We start from the raw sequence: 18,449 nt of genomic DNA, 5'->3' as shown, positions 1-18,449 counted from the left end.
TGCCTGTTTGAGATCTTGAACATATTAGGAAAGGTTAAAGGAGGGAGATGTTCAGTGATTTAAGGGACCAGAGCAAATTGATTTCTTTTCAGTGACTATGAGTGTTACTGCAGTGTCAGGACATCCACCAGGAGGGTTCCCAGCAAAGGGAAAGCAGGTCAAGTTGTTAAATAAGTGCCTGCCCAATGTTAACATAAGGCGGGTATGGGAGTGAATGTGACAAGTCTGAAGTGATTGGAATAGAGAGTTGGAAAACAGAATGGCAACCTAAATACCCAGCAGATTGGCACCTTGCTCCTCTGGAATGCGCAGGAGATGCCCGGAGCTGAGGTTGGCCACTTTCCCTGATTCCTCTAAGGGCACTCTTGTTATTTAAGGAGAAATTACCTTTTTTTTTTTTTGATTGATTAGGTTTACATCCAAAAATAGATGTGTTTAGAATGGAACCCTAGATGTCTTCACCATGAAGCTTTCCCAATTTTCCTCTCCCCAAGGTATTAATACCCCTCCTCCCAAAACTTATTCTTTATTCATTTTCCATATGAACAGTATATATACTTATAGTATATAGAGATTTCTTACTATACAGCATATAGTCTTTACCTATATTGGATAAATGCATTTCTCTTCAATTGAAATGTAAGTTCCTTGGGGGCAAGAAGGACTGTTTCCCTTTTGTCTGTGTATCTTTAATGTCTAATACTTCACTTGCATAGAGTAGTTTAATAAATATTGATTGATTCACTAATTGGTACTACTACTGTTGGGTTAATGAGTTAATGCTGGTTGTATCCAAAACAAAGTCCCTACTGGTTAAGGTATTATGTCCTCTGTTTTTCATATGTATACTTATGTGTCCCTGCTGAATATAGACACCATCTGAATCCAGTAGAACATTGATTTTGTAGTTTCCCAAAGACCTGGTTGGGATCGAACTCCATAATGTTGATTTCTGGGCATGAAATAGATGGGATTTAGAAAAGATTTCTAAATTGAGATCTAGGAACTTGGTAATTATTTTTTACTTCAGTTAGCAGTAGTAAAAGAACATCCAGCCCCTTCCCCTCCCCTTCCCACTCCCATTTCTTTATTTAAAGCCTCATAGAATACTGTGCAGAAATGAGAGAGCGAATATTAGCAATTACTAACCACGCCCTTTCAGAAATCACAGTGGATGTAAGTCACTATCTGCATGATTCTTGAATTAAGGAAATACCCATAAGAGAACCTACATTCAGAGATCAGAGATTGTTTCAGTAAGATAGAGATCATTGCACAACATTCCCCCTTACCCTAAAGCTATTTCAGAGGCACCTTACAAAGTAAGGAGGAAGATGAGGATATTGGAATGAAGGATACTCAATTTGGTGCCTCATCATCTGGATTGATGCATGCTTTTGGCCTTCTCTTAAAGCTGCCAGGAGTGTTATGGCCAAGCGTTCATTATTTAGGATGAGTTTCTTAGTTATATAAATTACATCAGTAGACTAAAGATCATGACTCTTTTTAGCATTTAACACTTCTAAAGCAATGAATATTTGTGATCACTGGGTGATTAACCCTTATGCAACATCTTTAGAAGCTACTTTGATGACTAGTCAACATTTTTCTTTTATTGATGGATGGTAAGCAGAAGAACAGAGTTAAATTACTTTCTGAGATGAGCCAGTCAACCAAACAAAAATGCATTAAGTACTTACTGTATGCCTAACACTGTGCTAAGAATACAAAGAAAAAAGTACGCAATCTCTGCCTTAAGGGAGTTATCATTCTTCCAAAAGGAAAAATAAATGTATATGTGCAAAATGAAATGAAGCAAATACAAATATTATAAATATATTAAAATATATAATACACATATAATCTACACATACGCTGAGGTAGGTAGGGTTCATTCACTGAGGAAATAGCTTTAAACCTCTGCTTTCAATTACCTGCTAAATATCTCCACCTAAAATGGTACCTCTACCAATGAAGATCTACAACTGTTCTTGAATTTATACACTTAGAGAGTTATCTGGAGGCTATGAGAGGTGAAGGGCAAATAGGTGATGAACTGGGTTATAGAGTCAGGAAGACTCATCTTCCGGAGTTCAAATATGGCCTCACACATTTACTAGCTGTATGACCCTGGGCAAGTCACATAACCCTGTTTGCCTCAGTTTTTCATCTAAAATGAACTGGAGACAGAAATGGCAAACCACTCTAGTATTTTTGCCAGGAAAACCCCAAATTGGGGTTACAAAGAGTCAGACACACCTGAAACAACTCAACAGCCACAAATGACAGGTGAAGTGAAATCATAAATCTAGACAACTTTTTTTAATGGGGTAGAAGAAGTAGTATTAACTATGATTGTGATTAGAACATGGAAAATTGAATGGGGTATCAAATGCCTTGTCAAGGAAAATCAATATGAATTTGTAGTATAACCAGATATACTAAGGGCTGCCATGCCAGTCTGGTCAGTATGCTCTTCAGGTACTGGAGGTGAGGCAGGGAATGTACCAGCATACTAACTACTAACAGATTCTCCCAGGCAACACAGAGTTCATACAAAAACATGTTCTGTTTGACCATTCAGTCCCTTCTGGAATCCCAGGTCTTCTATACTATGGAATATGGAGTGGCAAGTATGTTGCCAGTACTTTCATCAACTTTGAGATATACAAGTCCACTTGGGAAAAATGACCCTCAGCTAGGTGGCACAAGGTATAAATGGAAGAGCACAGTCTTTATAAATGATAAACAACAGGAGTCAGACCAAAGAAACCAATCCATTTGGAAGGTGAGGAAATTGATCAGTAGAAATCAAATCAGGAGAGTCAAAGAGTAAAAATGGACATTTCTAGGTAAATCAAGGCACATAATTCAAAGGTGAAAAACAGGAACATTCTATCAGAAATAGATAGCATAGACCTTCCCAGCCATGCTGATTAGATCCCCTTGATAGCTATGATGACATTTTAACACACAGAAACACATTCCCAAATGATATAGTTAACTTATTTTAATTAGATTGTGTATTGTGTTATCATACACGGGTTCTAAAATAAATGAGACCAACTTTGGGATGGTAGTGCTTAAGCTGTGTCCCTTGGAATTGCCCCCAAACCAAAATGAATCCCCCCAACTAGCTCTTTGAAAATCAGATTGGCTTTAGAGAGTCTCAATGGAATTACCCTTCACCCAATCCTCATTTCCTTCCCTATGTCCTAATTCCAGGTTTGTCTCTATATAATTAACCTCTTCCATATAGCCTTAAATATGAAGTCTAAATGAAAGAAATCTTACTTTCTTTTAAAACCTGCTTCTTATTCATTATCAGGCACATATTATTTGAACAGATGCATCTTACTCCAGGTGTTGCAGTGAATAGAGAGCCAGGCCTGTAGTCAGGAAGATTCATCCTTCTAAATTCAAATCTGGCTTCAGACACTTACTAGCTGTGTGACCCTGGGCAAGTCACATGATCCTGTTTGTCTCAGTTTCCCCATCTGTCAAATGAGCTGGAGAAGGAAATGGCAAATCACTTTGCCAAGAAAAGACCCAAATGAGGTCACAAAGAGTCAGGCATAACTAAAATAACAACAACAACCACAACGATCCTACTCTGGGGCCAGGAACAATTTCATTAAGATATAACAGCCCATTAGTATAAAAACTTAATTCAACTGTTATTTATAGAAGCAATTTCATGTGATTTATGAAAGGGAAGTAAATTTTACAGTAAATTAAAATAGCATGGCACATTACTGTATAGACTAAAACTAATAAGCAATAATGTCAGTCATGTAAAAATAAGTCAAGAATAAAGTTAATTCTTAATATCTGAAGGTGACAAGAATTGATTTTGATGAAAAAGTGGGAGATCACATTGTAAAAAACAAAGGGTAAAATTATTACCCGCTTAAAGGTATAGAAAACTCTCTTGTACAAGATTTTACTGTTGGGGGATTCCCTGAGATATCTAGGGCAATTAGCCAAGTGCATTTTTAAGCAGTTACATTTATTATGAATGGGCTGTTGACACTAAACTGAAAAACACAATTCCTTGGTGAGTGATAACTGATCTAATATAGCCAGAGTTCAGAGTGGGCTCTCCAACATCTCACCTTCTCTCAAATGGTCTTTCATTAGAAACTGGGGGGAAGAGAGTCTTTGACAAAAATCTGCAAAGTCGTTATTTAATGCCATGCTAACACCCAGAGTTAATTTTCAAGGGAACTCTATCCCTATCTCTTTATCCTTTATCTTATCCCTTTGCCCTTATACAACATTACAAAGAGAGAAAGAGAATAAGCTTTTATCTAGCACCTACTATGTGCTAGGAGCTATACTAAGCATGTTTTACAAATATTAATTCATTCAATCTTCACAACAACCCTGTGAGGTGGATACTATTATTATCTCCATTTTATAGTTCAAAAAACTAAAGCAAACAGAGGATAAATGACTTGCCCAGGGTCACAAAGTTAGCATCTGAGACGAGATTTGAACTCAAGTCTAGACGCATTGTACCATCTCGCTATCTCAATATATCTGGAGAAGCAAGGGCAGAACAAGTGATGTACCTAGCTACCTGTGGAGATGAGAACAGAAACATCCCACTTTAAGAATAATGAAATAGAATTAAAATTTTAATTCCTCATCTGCTGACTAGATTTTACAGCAGTCATATAGTCACAAAGAGCAAACAGAAAATCAAGGCAAAGCTGTAAATCTAGACTTCTAGAGCATAATGTTACGTGGCCATTAAGAATAAGCACAAACCATTTGCTAGCCTAAACTCAAAGGAATAAAATTTGAGATTCTCCTTTGTTTTACTATGTAAAAATAGATATTTTAATAAAATATATAAAATGTGTGTTTTACTTTGAATTAAAAATAAAATAAAACTATTTCATAGTTATTTGTTTCAAGGTCATCAGAGCAAAACCCAACTTAAAAAAAAAAACAACCAAATCCAATGCAAGGCTAGAGGTTCCATTTTAGAAGTAGCGTCCTGAAAATTCCATTGGAACAAATGCCCAAGTCAAATGAACTCCATAAGATACAGAGATCTCTGTGAAATTTGAATTCAGGGAGACCCCAATTACTTTATCCTGAAAGCTGAGTTTAAGCTGCTGAGCTAAAGAAGTGATCCTCACAACATGAGATTTCAGCATCACATGTGGGATTAACCAGGCTAGCCTAGTTGGAGTTCAAGAGGGAGCCTTGTAATACTAGATTAGATTCAGCAGTGGCCAGACCTGAAATCATGTGCTGTTCTGCTATCAGTGTTTTAAGAATCTAAAAATAAGATATTTTTAAGCACAGGAAAAAATGCTAAGCAAAGAGAAAAAAGGATGTGAAGATTGGAAGGTAGATATGTAGAGGAAGCTAAATTAACAATCTGGAAAATAACAGAATCAGCTGGAGACATGATCACAGACTAAAAATACCTTCACACTCTCTGTACAAATACAGGGAATTATTCACAGCCTCTAAAGATAGGACAGGGAGCAATAGCTTTAAGATTTATTTATTTTTTTATTTTTTTTTTTTTTACAAAAGGGGGCAAATGTAAGCTGAAAAGCAGAGAAGTGTCCTGGCAGTGATTTTGAATGTGAAGCAGACTACTCAGGAAAGGGGTGTGGAAGCAAACTTTTCTACGTATAGTAAAAGAAAAGTCAGAGAAGACAGGAAAAGTATAGTTAATCCTTTGTGACAAAACAGTGAATCTTGTTCATCGGAATACTTTCTAGTTCTCCAAAATAAAAGAGTGTTGAATGAAATGAATTACAATATGGATGATTCTCCTGAAACATTAATTGTTAAGTTGCATTGCCAAATACCTTCTCTTGGGAAGGCATGTAAGTTTAGTGGGTATTTAAAATTCCTCAAAGAAGCCAGTAAGTCAAGTTAACTTCCTTTCGACTCCTTATCAGAGAGTGAGCCCACAGCTACTTTATCCTAGGCAATTTCCTTTTTTGGTAACCTATAATTACAAATTAACATAGCCTTGGTTATAAATTTTATAGGAAAAAAATGTCATAGTTAATTTCTTCCTTGGGGCAGATTCTCAGCATTAAAAAATGAAAGTTATTTGTCTGAAAAAATCAATAAGAGGGTTACTTTTTACCTTCATATATAAGGATATTGAGGAGCTAAAAATGTAATTTAAAGAAAACAAGATTAGGGGACCTTGTTCCTTCAAATCAGAAATATTTCTGTGTCTTTAATTATGCCCTGTTCTTTTTATGTGTTAGGTCCATATGTACTTTATAAAGGAAGTGCTCTTTGTGAGTCCCTCTCATTTGTGAAATGTACACGATATTATTACTACTATTATTATCATAGTAGGTGAGAGCTAATGCCCATACATATATATGAGTATATGGGATCTTAAAAAGAATAGCAAGCTGTATATAATAGCTTTGCAGTTCCATGTGCAATCATGTCTTTTTTTTATTCTACTATATTATGGAAATGTTTGTTTTGTTTCACGAATTAATTTGTCATAAATTAAAAATAAATTAAATTTTGAAAGAAATTTTAAAGAAAGGAAACTCAGAAGTCAAGTCTAACCCATCCCAAAAGCAGGAATCCTCTCTACAATATCTGACTAGCATTTATCCAGCCTTTCCTTGAAGACCTTCAATAAAGAGGAACCCACTACCTCCCAAAAAAAGTCCATCCCTCTTTATAATCGCTCTAATATTTTTCTTCTTTCATTTTTTCCAAATGCCAGAACACAAATACAAAATAGAGAAAAGAAACAAAACATATCATAAACTTTAATTATTGAAACAAATGCAAATTAAGAAAGGAGGTTAAGCATGTCATGTGCAAAGCAGAACATAAGAGAGGATTCAAAATATATAACAACAAATTTTCATTTCAAGAAAGCCTGTATGATAACTACTACACGTTGTGTTGATAGCTGTCCATCTTTGTTTCCTTGTAAGTTTTCTTTTGTTCTCTGCTGTGCACTTTTTTACTTTGTTTTTTTCTTCCCTCCCCCCAGAAGGCTATAATTAAGTGTGAATATATTTCTTTATGGCTATAGATATATACATACATACATAGACATATATTCTCCCAAACAAATTCTACTTCTGATCTTTGTTTTTATGTTTGTGCATATCTCTTGTTTCCTATCCTTCCTGCCTCCTCTACTTTATTTCTATACTACCTTGCCCTCCTGTTGCTTGCCTACTCCCCTCCAAGGATTCCTCCCCTATCCTCCCATTTCCATAAATCTAAACACCTTTCAATATCCCCCTTTTACCTATTCCCTCACCCTCCTCTCTAAAGATCCCTCCCTTGTCCTCTCCCCCCCATCCCCTTACCATTTTTTTCTTCTGAATTTAGAAGATTTTTATGCTCTTATAAATATATATGTATTGTTTTTATGCTCTTATAAATATATATGTATTGTTCGCTCTTAAACCCATTCAGTGTCTTCCCCTTTGACTTCACCATCATGGTCACTCTCTATGAGATACTCTCCAGTTTTTCAATATCCTTCCTAAAATATAACAGTCAGAACTGAACACAGTGCTCCAGAATGGTCTGACCAAGCAATGCCTACACTTAGGAGGCATTTTAATTAATTGTTCGGGACAGACTACTGCAGAATTTTGCTTCCATTGGTGTAGCCACAAAGCATTAGCTTTTTTTTTTTCCTTGTTGGATGCTCTATCATACTGTTGAGTCTTATTGACGTAGCTTCTATAAAACCTACGTCTTTTTTTTTTTTTAACAAAATGTGTTGCCTACCTTCCTATAACTATAAAGCTGATTTTCTGAACCCAAGTGTAGGACTATTAATTTGTCCTTTCAAACTGCATTTCACTAAGTTCACTTAGGTTTTTCCATTCTTGCAAAATCTTTTTGGATTCCTGTTCTGTCATCAATCTCTCCTAATTTTATTTGTGAAACAAAATAGGACTAAGGACAGAGCCCTGGAGTACTTCACTAGAGATGTTCATTCACATTGGTGTTGATTTGTAAACTCACAGACTTTGGTTCAGGTCATTAATCTAGTTCCAAATCCAACCAATCCACACTTTTCTATCCTGTCCGCAAAGGTATCCTGAGAAACTTTCTTAATTCCTCTAATGAAATGTTATAGTTATAAATTCTGTCCATCAAGAAATATTCAAAAAAAAGAAGGGAGCTAAATTAATCTGGATTTATTTGTTCTTCTCAGTGGAATATACATTCCTTGAAAGTGGAAACTATTTTCCTTTCATCTTTGGATCCCCAGCATGTAGCATAGAGCCTTACACAGAGCAAACACTTGATAAATCTGCGTTAGATGAATAGACAATAAGCTCCTTTGGGGAACAGACCATGTCTCATATTTCTTTGTATTTCTCTCAACATTTAAGCATAACGCTGTAAAAAGTAAGCACTCAGTAATTATTAGTTGACTGACCATGAACCCAAGAGGTGATCTACATTGAGGAAAATTTGTCATCTTCCCAGGCTCTTCTGCTGACACAATTCATTCTATTTCCCCATTGGATTTTTCATTAATCATTGCAATTATTTTTGTTCCTCTGGTTTTTTACAAAAAAAAAAGGTATAAATATGCAAGGGATGAATCATGTGTGATGATCCGTTCTTTCTGTAAGGAAGTCCAACTTCCAGAATCCCTCAGGCTACTTCTGGACTTATTTTTCAATAGTATATTTTCATGGGGTGATTGGAAAGTTTCTATTTCTAATTTCAATTCCAGATTCTCATGTAAATAAAAAGAAGTTATGAGTATGAAGTAAGGGTATGATTTTTTTCACACAATTCTTAATTATAATGATAAATTTGTCCACTGGGTTCCTATGATCTTAATCTGGAATTAGCTTTTCCTAGAAGGACCTCAAATTTACATTCATGCAGCATCATTTTAAATAATGTTACCATCTCTGCATTCATTTTCATATTGCTTTGTCAACCCCCTGACCCAAAAAGAAATGAAACTAAGGCAGATAATTGACATGAATAGGACTTGTTTCGGGAAGGAAAACTAATTGGAATGGAAACTCAATTTTTGCTAGCAGGACAGAGCTCTGAAGTTCTTTCTCTGTGTCATTTGCTTAAATTAATTTCACAGAAGATATCTGTTTAATTTTTTAAAATTATTGTATTGCCCACTATACCTCTTTTCAAATGTAGTATATATCTTTTTGACAAGAAGCAGCATCTTGCTTAGGCCCAGTGTGAATAAGTACTTCACAATTATGAATGACCATTGAGTTGATTCTCTTGCTTTCTTTGTAAGCCCTCAAATCCCACAAATAGCACAATGTAGAGAGGGTGGGAAGATGTAGCCATACCAGAGTGATGATTTGAAGACAGAAAAGTATTTTTGATGTTTTCAGCTTTTCCATTCTTAGTCCTTTCCCTACCCTTAGTAACTCCATCAGAGAGCTGTCATTTTTGGATTTCTCCTCATTCCTTCTCCTACCCTCATCAGCACCTGATCTCAGAAAGGATTCATATGGCTTCTAACCCAGCTAAAAGCATTATTCCTCTCAAGAAGATTTGTATTTAATCAGGGGTCAAAGTCCTCAACTAATGAGGGTAAATCTCTAATGATGGAAATTTCAGGCATTATACATGAGTGGGTAAGGAGAGTATTTATGATTTAGTGGGCCTGCCTGGAATTTCCAAAAGTGATTGCCTACTTATTACATTTAAATGTAAAACCACTTTTTTCTTTTCTTATTTTGTATTTGTTTTAGTGTTTTTGTTTCTTTTCTTATTTTGCATTTAAGTTTTTTTAAAAATGTAAGACCAATTAAGTCATGCAGATAGTAAATGAGAAAGTGATTGTATGCCCTATGAGGGCAGATTCTTTGTATCCCTATGACACTAAGTCTGATACTTTACACATAATAGAGATTTAATAGACAACCACAAAGTATATTAGACAATTCAATGGATCAATAAACTACCATCTCAAAGGAATTTCCCAGAAATCCAATGAGCTCTTAAGATGATACGATGAAATCTGACATGCCTATTAAGAGATTATTTCTAAAAGATAATATGGGTCAAGCGAGTCAAACCCCTGTCAATATATCACTACCTGTGATCAAGTCATAATGAAAATATTCCAGGACTCTAAATTCAAGAGCCCTGGCACTTGCAGTGTCCCCCAGAATTCTAACTCTGCTTCCAGCCTACCCTCAATAGCCATCACTGGGGGAAACAACCCCTGTGATCTGCCATTCTCACCATCAGCAAAGACCATTGATCAATATCCATCAATGGGGAGATAAACCCAAGAGCTCTTGGAAGAGCTACCTCCAAGAATATTGACTTAGCTTCTAACCCAGTTCTTATCATCATTATCCCAAAGGGTAACCCCCAGGGAGAAGAGGCCTTTCACCCCTTCTAAGTACCAGTAGACTTCCACCCAAGCCAGCCTAGCTAAAGCAATGAGTCTCCCTGAGAGAGATAGGAAACATCATGTATGTGGTACCATGATCATCTTGGCCACCACCTTTCCTCAGACCTCAATGAAGACAGCCCAGGACTCTGAGTTCAGGAGTTCTAAGAATGAGCAATGCCAGTCAGACCCCAAGTCTTGCTTCCAGCCTGGTCCCCACATCCATCGTTAGGAGAAACCTCCTATGAAAATGTCAACCTAAAGATTGTTTCTGGTGCTTCTGCAGCTCTTTCCTCTACCAGATACAGCTACCGAAGACCTAGCAAAGAAAGTTCTTGCCACCAAAGTCCTTGGAACTGCCAATATGGCTTTATCAGTGTAAATAAAATTAATGAAGATGCATTATTATCTGATTTGCCACTGCAACCTAAGGACCACTGTACTTTCCGTCTGACTTGCAGCTAAAATGTTCTATATGTGTTGACATCCCCTGTTAGAATTAGAGTTCCCTGGAAGCAAGATCAGTTTTGTTTTTATTTTTTTTTCTAGTGCTTATGAGAGTGCTTTGAACATAGGAAACACTTAATATGTTTTTTATTCATTCATTCAATCAGTCATTCACTCCCCACAGTAACCAGAAAAAGGGAAATCCATTGTGGTTGGCTCTCTTCTCTGTTCATCAATGTGTCTACTTAAGATTCTAAGAAATTTTGAGCATCTGTCTCTGAGTTTTGACCTATTTTTGCAAAATAGTTGCTATTTGTAAGTCATTGGGGCAATATTATTGTACCCATGTTCTGATATCATTCATTAACATTTTCTAAGAAAGGGAATAAATGCCAATTATAGATAGAAACTACACTCAGAACAGACATTAAAGACACACGCATATCAGCCGCCTTAAGGAGGGAATGACTGATAGGTGATGCCCATTCTGGTCCCTGTGTCTACAAAGCCAATAGTAGCCCCCAAAAGGAAAGGCATATAATTAATCACCTCCCAGATTGGCAATGTCTGTTGTTTATGTTAGCGGAACATCAGGAGGGGAAAAGGAGAGCTTAATCATGGAATATCAATGCTGTTTCTCTGAAAATGCCTCCTTGGAGTTCATTATTCAGTAAAGCAAACGAAAGCTGCAATGCCCAGAGCATCGGAAACCCACCATCCTTACGGTTTTCTTTATCTTGAATGGAATACAACAGCAGTTCCAGGAAAGGTTGAGCCCACAGAGAATAAATCTATTTATAGTAATTCTTGTGGCTCGGTTCCTTGTTTTCCCCAAACAACATAGGTTAAAGCCCTGCTTACCAGCTTAGCAGCACACTAACCCTGCAGAAATCTTCGTTCAGTAACCAGGAAAGGTATTCATCCCTCTTCACTGACTCCCTTTCCCACTTTGACTTTCTTGATAGGGTATCTTTAAAAAAAAAAAAAATAGTATCTGAAAGGATATAGCCCTGAAGGCATAGCGATTGGCACTTCCTGACACAATTCAAGTATAAACATTAGAGACAAAAATTAGAAAAAAAATCCATATGAGGTGCTGTCAGTTTGTGTGTCATTATTGAAGTTCAACGTGACTTTGTGACCTTGGACAAATTGCTTTCTCTCTCCAGGCTTCACTTTAATAATCTGTAAAGTAATAAAGTATTTTTGAACATGATCTCTAAAGTCCCTCCTGGCTCTAAATATTAGGAACCTGTGAATGATAAGAGTTTAGTTGTAATCTTACCCAGATCATTTTTATTTTCATTGTAATCAGAGCCCGATACAAGAAAGGGAGGATGGTTTGGGGACAGACTTTCTCCTCTCTGCCTCTAACCTGCCACAACCTGCCCCATCTTCGATTGAAAGATTATAATAATCAAAATTTGGAACTCAAAATCTTGTAGAAGTGAATGTTTAAAACTAAAAATAAATTTTTTAAAAAAGAAAAAATTATAATAATCCTTGACACAAATTCCAAAGGTGAAATGTGGCGATATGTGCATACCATTTGATACTCTGAGGAGGCAGTGTGTTGTTGTAGTAAAAAACAAAACAAAACACTGTCCTGAGACCCAGGAGTGCTAATTTCCAGTCTTGGATGCCCTCTTGTTGGCATTATTTAATAATAATGTTGAAAATGAGAAGTATTGTGGTATTAGGCATAAAAACTGGCCTGGAAGCCAGAAATACTGGTCTCTTGTGTTGCCTCAAACATATGACCCTGACCAAGTGTTCTGGTCAGCTCTCCAAGACTACAAATTGCAATGGAAGTGCTAACCTGCATTGGTAGGGAGAGTTCTTGACTTGAGAGTTCACTCTGCCATTGAAATCCCAGTTTCAGTTCCTCTCCTCTAGATTAATACTCAAAAATATAGCTTTGTGTTACTTTTGACCTTAAGCAGTGAGATCAATGAGGAATGTTTGTATCTCAGGATTCAGGAGTAGATCTGGGATTTTATTTGTATCAGCCCATTCCCTGTTGAGGAGGTTATCTATACCAGTGGAGGTTATGGCCCTCATGACATTAGAGAGGTGCCCAGAAGCACAAAGAAGTGACTGCCATGTGGATCAGAAGTGGGTTTGAAACCAGTTCATCTTGCTCCAAGGCTGCCTTTCTTTGCTATCTCCCAAATACTTGCCCTGGCTAGAAACTAAATCCATGATGGTAAGAACAGTGAATCCTAACCACTAGACCAGTGGTTCTCCAACATTTTGCTCTCAAAATCTTTAAAAAATTATTGAGGACTCCTCAAAGAACTTGTGTTTATGTGGGTTAGAGGTATTACTATATTAGAAATTAAAACATCTTAATATTCTTATAAAAATAATTCTGACCTGATGGGCTACATAAAAGTGTCTCAGAGATCCTCAGGGGTCTCCAGATCATATTTTGAGAACTTCTGCAATAGGATACCAGAGAACCCAGAGATTAAGTGCCTTTTTGCTAGATTTATAGTAACATCATCTCAGGAGACCTACAGGAAGGTCCCTAGGACGTTGGGAAAGCCCTCTCTGTGAAGAAGAATCATTGAGAAGGTTTGACTAGGTAATTCTCTATACTAGAACAGTATAGGGTAGAAGTTAATACCAAAATTGATAACCTTCATTTGAGCCAGCACATAGGGAGCACTAGCAGATAAAGAGCCACCTTCAGAGGAAGATCCGAGTTCAAATCCAGTGTCTGAAACATATTGGCTATGGGACTATGGGCAAGTCATTTAATGTCTTGGTACCCCTAAGAAACTCTCGAGAACTCTGCAGAGCAGGTACTAAACAGCACTGTCTGAAGGAATTTCATCTTAGAAAACGCCCTATCCCAATGTACTAACCCTAACCCTAACCCTATTGCACCAAAAGTTAGAGGAGCCATTATTTGTATGTTGTAATCAGCTAGTGTCTTGATTAGTTTTCAGTTTTAGCTTTCTTACTGACAGAATAAATATTAATGAAGTTAATTTTTCCACACAGTGGTGGCTAGGAACAGGCTGTCTAAAATCCAACTTCATGAGATAATTTAAAAAAGCAAACTTTCAATTCTGTCTCTTTTTTAGGGTAACATTGTCTTAGAAGCTATTGAATTAATATGAACAACCTCAATGCCTTCATTAAAATAATAAGAACATATTTATGTGGAATTTTGGTGCGTACAGATTGTTAGTCTATAACAACAAGACAGAGCAAATAGCCACAATCCTACAAGGTCTCTATCACGTGTATCATTATCCTCATTTCAGAAGATGAGGATAATAATAAACAAAAACTCAGAAAACTGAAGTGACTTGTGTATGGTCATTCATTGGTGTCAGGGTCAAGATTTGAACTTTTGTCTCCTAACTTCCTCTTTCCACTCAGCAGACTGGAAACTGGCACGCACACAGACATACAGAGAGAGAGAGAGAGAGAGAGAGAGAGAGAGAGAGAGAGAGAGAGATCTTGTGTTCAAAAAACAGAGGCTCATTTTCATTGTTTAAAGGTTTATGTCATCTTGGATTCATTCATTCACAGCTTGCATAAATTGTAGGAGTTTGACAGTAAGCTCCAGGTATTTAAAAAGGGATTAAGGCCTTCATCTGTTAAACCATGTGGAGTTGGGGGTGGAGGAGGGGTAGGGGACAAGATTGTTAAGGGACTTTAAAAGAGAGAAGCCAGCACAATTGTACCAACTAAGCATTAGGTCTTAAACACCTACCTGGACTTCCTGGGCTATGTGTTCAAATGCCAGTCAAACCTTTTGTCCAGTTAAAGAATCCATATTAAATGCTACTCAATACAGTTTCCTGTGTTTAAGGTCATTTGAGAAAGTCAGCAACAAATATTCTATCATATTATTGACGCTAAATAAATTTTCATTTTAACTATGCTGTACAGACTTTCCAGTTAAATGTGTGTGTGTGTGTGTGTTCGTCCTTTGTTGCTGAAGAAGACTATACCATCAGAGAAATGATGACATGACTTGCACTTGACTTTGTTTTGAGGGAGGGAGGGCTATCCAGTTAAATAGAGCTTGTAGGGAATGCTGTGATAGGTTGTTTCATTGCATTCGTTAGAATTGAAACATTCTGCCTTTTCACTTTTGAATGCAAGCCACAGATTGTGATCTTTGGATTATACACATATGTTGGGCCCCGCAAAAGCAGGGGCATAGTTAAGATGCCTCCACCAGCGCCTTTTTGAGCACGCTTTGTAGACTCAGACATTAGGCACAATAGTCAACTTGTGCCAGCAGATGGCCCATTGCAAGTTGGCAGCTGTGGGGTGGCTGGCCCTGAATTGTGATTTTGAAAATGGAGTAACACTTGGAGGACTTTTAGTCATGCTTCCCTTGGTATTAGAAATCTTTTTGTTCCTCATTAGGCTGGGGAACAAGCCATCTGAGGTACTAAAGAGCTACCCCTCCCCACAATCATACCCTTGAACTTCAAATCCTCATTACCCTTCTTATTCTCTACTGAGAACAATACAGGCAGTCTCCTACTCCCTGAAACAGCATCCAGCTTTTACTGTTTTCCATTAGTCTTTTGTTTTGACTTTTTTGGGGGGGGAGGGGGGAAGGCGGGACTAGATTTGAGATTTCATTGGTATAGGAACTCCATAGGAAGAAAATACAAGTGAGCACCTTCTCTACATTTTCTTGTCTTGAAGAGTTGTTTAAATCATGACCAGGTTAAATAACTTGCTGGGGTCATACAGCTAGGAGTTCCTGATTCTGAGGCCATTTTACAAGTCATTGTTCTGTGTTGCCTCCTTTTAAGAGGCAGCTAAAAGATGCAGTGGATAGGAGTACCCTGCCTGGAGTTAGGAAGACCTGAGTTCAAATCCAGTCTAAAACATTTACTAACTGTGACCCTGGGCAAGTCACTTAACCCTGTTTGCTTCTGTTTTCTCATCTGTAAAATGAGCTGGAGTAGGAAATGGTAAACTATTCTAGTATCCTTGCCAAGAAAACCCCAAATGGGGTCACGAAGAGGCAGACACAACCAAAAACTGACTGAACAACAAAAACCTATTTTAAAAGGGTTTTACTACCAAGCCCTCTGCTACAGTCCTGTACCAATGCTTCATCACAGCATAGAGCTCACCCTGGGTTTTTGAAGGTTACACAAGCTTTGGCAGGCCCTACATTTGTAAACATTAGAGCGGACTGTAAAATCCATAGGAAACCTTTGAAGTTTTGAAGGTCTCGAAGCCCTAGACACAAAGTAGGCTTTCCTATACCTCCAGTTAATGTTCTCTACTCCCTCATAAACATTTTTCCTATCTCTCAGCTAACTTAATAGTTGCCTCCCACACTCTAGACACTGAAGCTATTAACCTAGGGAAGAGGGGCAGCCCTGTCCTTTCCTTCCACCCCTACATGAAAGGGACCCTTTCCAAGGGTGTGCTGGTAATTGTTGAACAACCAGTTCTCTAGGGGGGAAATGTACCTAAGATGTACTTGTAAGTTTAATCTGCACTGCTTATATTTTCTCCATCACCTTCTTAAGTGATGAAGAAATGAATGAATCAATTCTTGATTTAGAGCATTTGCTGATTTCCATGATATAAATGGTCACATTGAAAATTAGCAGTCAACCCTTAGAAGCTAGAACAAACTGGCTCCAGCATACCACTGACCTTTCCCATATCACCACCAAAGATTTCTCCCTCTAGACCTCAGTCTTCCTGGTTTGATGGTGATGGTTATGTACCCTACCCTCATGGAGATTCCAAAGACCTTAGCCTTTGAAGCTTTCTTCCCCTTCTCTACCTTCTTTGTTCCAAGTGTTCTACCTGAAACAAATTTGATAGCCAGCAGTTAATCCTCCCCTTAATGGAAAGTTGACAATTTTGTTGCTCTGGACCAAACCCAGAGCTCCTTCTGTAAAAGGCTATATGGTCCTGGGACTGTGTACTTTCTTTAAACTTCAAGACCTCCTCATTTCCTGACTGGGTCACTGTATCTAGAATGATCTTATTCAAACCCTAATCTTTGCTGTTTGCCCCTATACTACTACCACCACCACTATACTCCTGTGTTGTAGGCACAACTTCCAAGTCATTTTTGGTGCAACACAGATCCTAAGATCGTAGACTTAGAACTACAAGAGATTCTTAGAAATCATCTTATCTGAGTGTCTCATTTACAGCTCAGGAACCTGACACTTAAAAGGTAAAGTGATTTTCTCAGGGTCTCACAGGTAGTATACAGCAGAGCTTAGATTTGAACCTTCATAGAGATTCCAAAGACCCTCGCCTTTGAAGCATTCTTCTACCTTCTCTATTCCAATATTCAACCTGAAACATATTTGATAGCCAACAGTTAAGCCTGCCCTTAATGGTAAAGTTCCATGACTTCAATTTCATAGTTCTTTATTCTACAACTTACTACCTCTCTTTAAAATGGAATAGTCAGTCTGGGGCTGTGAACCAACCCATAACTTCTCCTGACCCTGCTGCTACTTCTTTCCATCTCAATGTACTCAGTGTGCTGAATCTTTGTTCTGCCTCACCATCATCCCTTGGGAATGATTTACTCTAGAATCTAGATTTACAGTTAGAAAAATTATTTGAACCCATAGTAAATAATTTCAGAAAAATCCCTCCTCCCAGGAAAGGTAGGATCTGGTACCACAGTGTCTTCCTCATGGTATAAAAAATGTCAGGTACACACATTGGTGCAAAACAATCACTAAAAGGTGTCTGAGAAACAGCAGCAGGTAGTGGTTTCTTTATGACTGCCATCTCTTAAAGAGAATCTTGCAAATGTGTGTAACTCACTATGTGAAATAAAACCTGATGCCCATCTGATAGTTTGTTCTAAATACCAAAGCAACCCCAAAGTTCAGGCGCTTCAGTGACCCAATGGAAGTGTACAGCTGGACTCTGCTTTCCTATATCTTAATTGTAACCCCTACAGTAATGTATTTCAAATTTTGCTTTCAGGATGTCTTTGGTTTAGGGCTCTCCTTTTATGATGAACACAATAAGTTGATAGTAAAGCTATCATAATTCAAAAAGCATTCTATTTGCAGTATTTAAAATGAAGATCCTGTTAATTAATGGTTTTGACATGCATTAATTCATCATTTATAGCAGATACCCCAGATCAGCTTCTTCAGGCCTTCTGTGACCCCTCCTTTCATTGGCATTATCTCAAAATTAGGTCCTGATTTTTTCATTCATTTTGTGAGAATTGAGACAAAGGAAATGAGAAGAAAAGGTATAGGCAGTTTGAAGTATTGTTTGATTAGTGAGAACACTAGCTCGTATGGGTTTGGGGAGAGGAAAGAAAGATTTCAAGCCAATTTATGGAATTATTCCTAGCAGTAATAGAGGAACTGAAACAAGAAGATAGCTTTTTTTGGTATTGCTGTGTATAAACAGATTGCTTATGGTTTCTTCAATCCATTGGTTCCAGATAATTGACAAAAGTAAAAGAGACCCCTCAGAAGAAATTGAGATTCTCTTACGATATGGACAGCATCCAAATATCATCACCCTGAAGGATGTAAGTAGACTCCCAACCAACAAAACATTGCTCCTCTTTCTACTGCTAATTCTTTGTTTCATCAATGGCAAAGGAGTTATTTTGTGTTTCTGC

At 37.4% G+C, this 18,449-nt stretch overlaps 1 protein-coding gene across 2 annotated transcripts in view; it reads left to right on the top strand.

Moving 5' to 3' along the window:
* Positions 1-18,449, top strand: part of RPS6KA2 (ribosomal protein S6 kinase A2) — a 434,977-nt gene that overhangs the window by 399,229 nt on the left and 17,299 nt on the right. For both annotated transcript variants that reach the window (XM_072643859.1, XM_072643860.1), the window contains exon 15: positions 18,267-18,356. In XM_072643859.1, coding sequence (XP_072499960.1) covers positions 18,267-18,356 — 90 coding nt within the window. The remainder of the gene's footprint in view (positions 1-18,266; positions 18,357-18,449) is intronic.

Source organism: Notamacropus eugenii, chromosome 2 (genome assembly GCF_028372415.1).
Source record: "Notamacropus eugenii isolate mMacEug1 chromosome 2, mMacEug1.pri_v2, whole genome shotgun sequence".
Classification (NCBI taxonomy): domain Eukaryota; kingdom Metazoa; phylum Chordata; class Mammalia; order Diprotodontia; family Macropodidae; genus Notamacropus; species Notamacropus eugenii.
This window is presented reverse-complemented; position numbering and strand designations above follow the sequence as displayed.